The 4932-nt window shown below is 40.3% G+C and overlaps 1 protein-coding gene across 1 annotated transcript in view; it reads left to right on the forward strand.

The window, feature by feature from the left end:
• The window catches only part of IRX1 (iroquois homeobox 1), a 5414-nt gene extending 853 nt beyond the window's left edge, over window positions 1-4561 (forward strand). Inside the window, exons 2-4 of the mRNA XM_069730513.1 lie at window positions 1072-2020; window positions 3162-3231; window positions 3525-4561. Coding sequence (XP_069586614.1) covers window positions 1072-2020; window positions 3162-3231; window positions 3525-3582 — 1077 coding nt within the window. The 3' untranslated portion in view covers window positions 3583-4561. The remainder of the gene's footprint in view (window positions 1-1071; window positions 2021-3161; window positions 3232-3524) is intronic.
• Window positions 4562-4932: the final 371 nt, after the last annotated feature.

Genomic DNA, 4932 nt, shown 5'->3' on the forward strand with positions numbered 1-4932 from the left:
ATGAGAGGGTGAATGAGGACTATGCCATAGGTGGGCACGGGGCTGAGCCCCTCTATCCTCTGCTCGTCTAGGGGGATTCAGATGGCTTTTTCTGCCGGATGGGGAATGTATGGGCACAACCTTGTTTGCTCAGTACAGATCAATATGTACATTCTATATATTACAGCCCGTGTGTTACACTGTGATATTAGGGGGTGTCAGGGCTGCCCATGCTCTGTGTGCCCATGCTCTGTGTGCCCATGTAACCAGGCCTGATCACATTATTATGGCCCCGGACCACGAGAAATAAGTGTGAGAAGAGAAATAGCGACTTTTGGGGGGCGACAAAGCCCCTGTGTTTGCTCAGATCCCAGCAGAATAGGGGAAGGGCAGAGGGTTTATCAGGCCGGTGCCAGGGATAATGCCCCGGCTGCAGGGACACAATATTTGGAGGCTTTGCCTTTTTTTTCAGTCCGGCCGCACCTGTGCAAACTACAGATCACCGCTTTACTGTTTGTCCAGGGAAATAGAGGTTAATCTGACCATTCACCACTAGCTAACACTGGAAAGAAATCGGATTAATTTCGCTAAATATAATGCCATATTTTTCAGACTGATTGCAGCTATAATAAGGGAATCTTATGCAGGATATTTCTTTTTATAGTTTGCCAACTTGGAAACTTTAATTGTGTGAACTCTTGTGCTTTCCATATTGCTAAAAATATCTGAATAAAATAAAAATGATTATAAGCCATCTGGCTTTTGAGGGGATAATAGTTTTGATACACATACACACACAAATATATATATATATATATATATATATATATATATATATATATATATATATATATATATATACTTATTACAGTCATTATTTATATCGATTGTTTTTCTTAATTTGCAAGTGTCATAGAGCGAATTATATTAACATTATTATATAATATTATGCATAGTATTATTAATAATTATTATTATATGAATGCTGATATTATAATTATTATCAGGTTAATGGATTTATTTGAATCTACAAAATGTGGTCATTTGTGTTGACCTGCCCAGAACTAATTGCCTCCTTTCCCTCTGTCCCAGGGCTCCCAGTATGAGCTGAAGGATAACCCTGGGGTGCACCCGGCCACCTTTGCTGCCCACACCGCCCCCGGTTATTACCCCTATGGGCAGTTTCAGTACGGAGATCCGGGTCGGCCCAAGAATGCCACCAGGGAGAGTACCAGCACCTTAAAGGCCTGGCTGAACGAGCATAGGAAGAACCCTTACCCCACCAAGGGTGAGAAGATCATGCTGGCCATCATCACCAAGATGACCCTCACCCAGGTGTCCACGTGGTTTGCCAATGCCAGGAGGAGACTTAAGAAGGAGAATAAGGTGACCTGGGGTGCGAGGAGTAAGGAAGATGACCATATATTTGGGAGTGACAACGAGGGGGACCATGAAAAGAATGAAGACGATGAGGAGATCGACCTGGAGAGCATAGACATTGATAAGATTGATGACAATGACGGCGAGCAGAGCAATGAAGACGAGGACGACAAGCCGGAGCACAAGGAAAGTTTCAGAAAGGACAGTGAGGTGATTCTGGCCGGGACTGATGGACTGAGATCGAAGGAGGCCAAGGAGAACTCTGAGCCCAGCAACACCAGGATCGTCAGCCCCGCCGGGAGCTTACAAGGGCCCGCTCACAGCAAGCCCAAAATCTGGTCCCTGGCCGAAACGGCCACCAGCCCCGACGGGGCAACCAGGTCCTCTCCCTCCTCGCCCCAGGTCACCCACACGTCGCCCACCATCCAGCACCCGGCCTTCCTGCCCAGCCACGGACTGTACACATGCCAGATCGGCAAATTCCACAACTGGACAAACGGGGCTTTCCTGACCCAGAGCTCCCTGATCAATATGAGGTCCTTGTTAGGAGTAAATCACCACCACCACCCCCACCTCCAGGCCCACCAGCAGGCGCCCCTCATCACAGCGACCCTGGGGGGCAGCGACAAAGCCACAGAGAGGAGCAGTCCCAAGCACACAGGTGACCGACAGAGCCAGAAGGAGCGCTATGCTTCCATGATTGACATGCTAAGCATCTATATGTGTATATATAGATATGTGTGTGTATATATAGATATGTGTGTGTATATATAGATATGTGTGTGTATGTCTATATATATATATGTGTGTGTGTGTATATATAGATATGTGTGTGTATGTCTATATATATATATGTGTGTGTGTGTATATATAGATATGTGTGTGTGTGTATATATATAGATATGTGTGTGTTTGTATATATAGATATATATATATATATGTGTGTGTGTGTGTATAGATATGTGTGTGTGTATGTCTATATATATATATATATGTGTGTGTGTGTATATAGATATGTGTGTGTATGTCTATATATATATGTGTGTATATATATATATATATATATATATATATGTGTGTGTGTGTGTCTATATAGATATGTGTGTGTATATAGATATGTGTGTGTGTGTGTGTATATATATATATATACATATGTATGCATATACTGTATATATATGTATATATATATAAATATATGTGTGCATGTCTATATATGTGTGTGTGTTTGTATATATATATATATATATATGTATGTGTATGTGTATGCATATACTGTATATATATATGTATATATATAAATATATGTGTGTATGTGTCTATATATATATGTGTGTATATATATATATATGTGTGTGTGTTTGCATATACTGTATAAATATATATATATAAATGTATGTGTGTGTGTATATATAGATATGTGTGTGTGTGCATATATATATATGTGTGTGTAAATCTATCTAATATAGATATATATCTATAAAATATTATATATGTGTGTTCAAGTATCTATCTAATGTAGATATTTATCTCTCTGTATCTATAATATATAAAAAGAAATATATATATAGTGTGTATTTGTGTATACATATATATGTGTATATATATCCAATATAGATATATCTTTAATATTATATATATATATATATATATATATATATATATATGTCTTGATCTAAAAGTTTATTTAAATGATCCATTATTGTAGTAGAGATGAATCCTTTGTTTAATTGATTTTGCCCTCAAATGTCATCATTGTTCTTATTTTACTGTATTCTTATTTTTGTGAATTTTGCTTCCTGCAGACAGAGAAAATGATCCAAGAACCGACTCTCCTCCACAGCTAAAATCCTCCTTTCAGGCTGTTCTTGAAAAGTAAGTTTAAGTATTATTCCTGACATGCCTCGAATAATGGAACATCCCAATGACTTCCTTTTGACCTAATTCCCATACCTTATTATTGATTATGATGGTGAATAATTAGAGATCTATTAATATCCTTTTGGATATTTGGGGTTAGGGCAGCAGATGACTGCTGACTAGGACTCGGTGGTAGTAAAGTTAGCACACCTCTGCCCTGGTGGCTGTTGTGCCCTGACTAGTCTCCCCAGGTCACTGTATCATGTCTCTGTCCTGTGTATCTAATATGTGCCTTTTCTTGTCTGCAGCACTTTGTCACAGCAAGAAGGGACACCCCGCATATTAGCAGCGCTGCCTTCTGCCTGAGCACAGATCACAGACTGGGCACTCTGGACATTCTGGTTATGCTCTACAAAGACTAAGGACATTATGGGTATGCTCTACACAGACTCTGGACATTCTGGTTATGCTCTACACAGACTAAGGACATTATGGGTATGCTCTACACAGACTCTGGACATTCTGGTTATGCTCTACACAGACTAAGGACATTATGGGTATGCTCTACACAGACTAAGGACATTCTGGTTATGCTCTACACAGACTCTGGACATTATGGGTATGCTCTACACAGACTCTGGACATTATGGGTATGCTCTACACAGACTCTGGACATTATGGGTATTCTCTACATAGACTCTGGACATTATGGGTATGCTCTACACAGACTCTGGACATTCTGGTTATGCTCTACACAGACTCTGGACATTCTGGGTATTCTCTACACAGACTCTGGACATTCTGGCTATTCTCTACACAGACTCTCGACATTCTGGGTATTCTCTACACAGACTCTGGACATTCTGGGTATTCTCTACACAGACTCTGGACATTCTGGGTATTCTCTACACAGACTCTCGACATTCTGGGTATTCTCTACACAGACTCTGGACATTCTGGGTATTCTCTACACAGACTCTGGACATTCTGGGTATCCTCTACACAGACTCTGGACATTCTTGGCATTCTCTACACAGACTCTGGACATTCTGGGTATTCTCTACACAGACCCAGTCTCCTTTTGCAATAAGGCGGTGTTATGACCCCACCACCAAAATATTCAACTAAAAAGAAGCGATGAAAGTAGGTGGCTCCATCCAGTGTCCCTGATCCCACTCCTCCTGCCCAGTCCTGGATTACTCGTTTTTTTTTTTTTTTGGTAACTGTTCACATGTCTGTGCTTTTTTTCTGTATATAAAGTAATTGAAATTGTAAATAGCGCGTCAGCAAAAACTTGTCTAAATCCTCTATTTTTGTCTAATAAACTCTATGAAATTCTATGAAACCTCTGGAATCCTTGTTCTCCTTGTGAGCCCAGGCTAGCTTGATTCGCCGGCAGGAGAGGATAGACGGGGGGCAGCCTTTTCTCTGCCTCTGCCCCTGATTTAAGCAGACGATTTCCATTTTAATGTCAGTCATTATGAAGTGAAAGGGATCCGGTGAAACAATTTGTCACGCTTTAGTGTCTGGTGATTACTCTTGGGCAGCAGTTAGGACAATCTGCTCACAAATTCCCGATTATTTAGCCCCGGCCTCGACTGTTTTTTTTTTTTCCTTATTTTTTTTTTAAATATATTTGTTTTTTTCTAATTGTTTTCCAACGGTGCTATCTCAGCTATTGATTCCAATCTAGTTGTATGGATTTGGAATCAGGGA

Source organism: Ranitomeya imitator, chromosome 6, assembly GCF_032444005.1.
Source record: "Ranitomeya imitator isolate aRanImi1 chromosome 6, aRanImi1.pri, whole genome shotgun sequence".
NCBI lineage: Eukaryota > Metazoa > Chordata > Amphibia > Anura > Dendrobatidae > Ranitomeya > Ranitomeya imitator.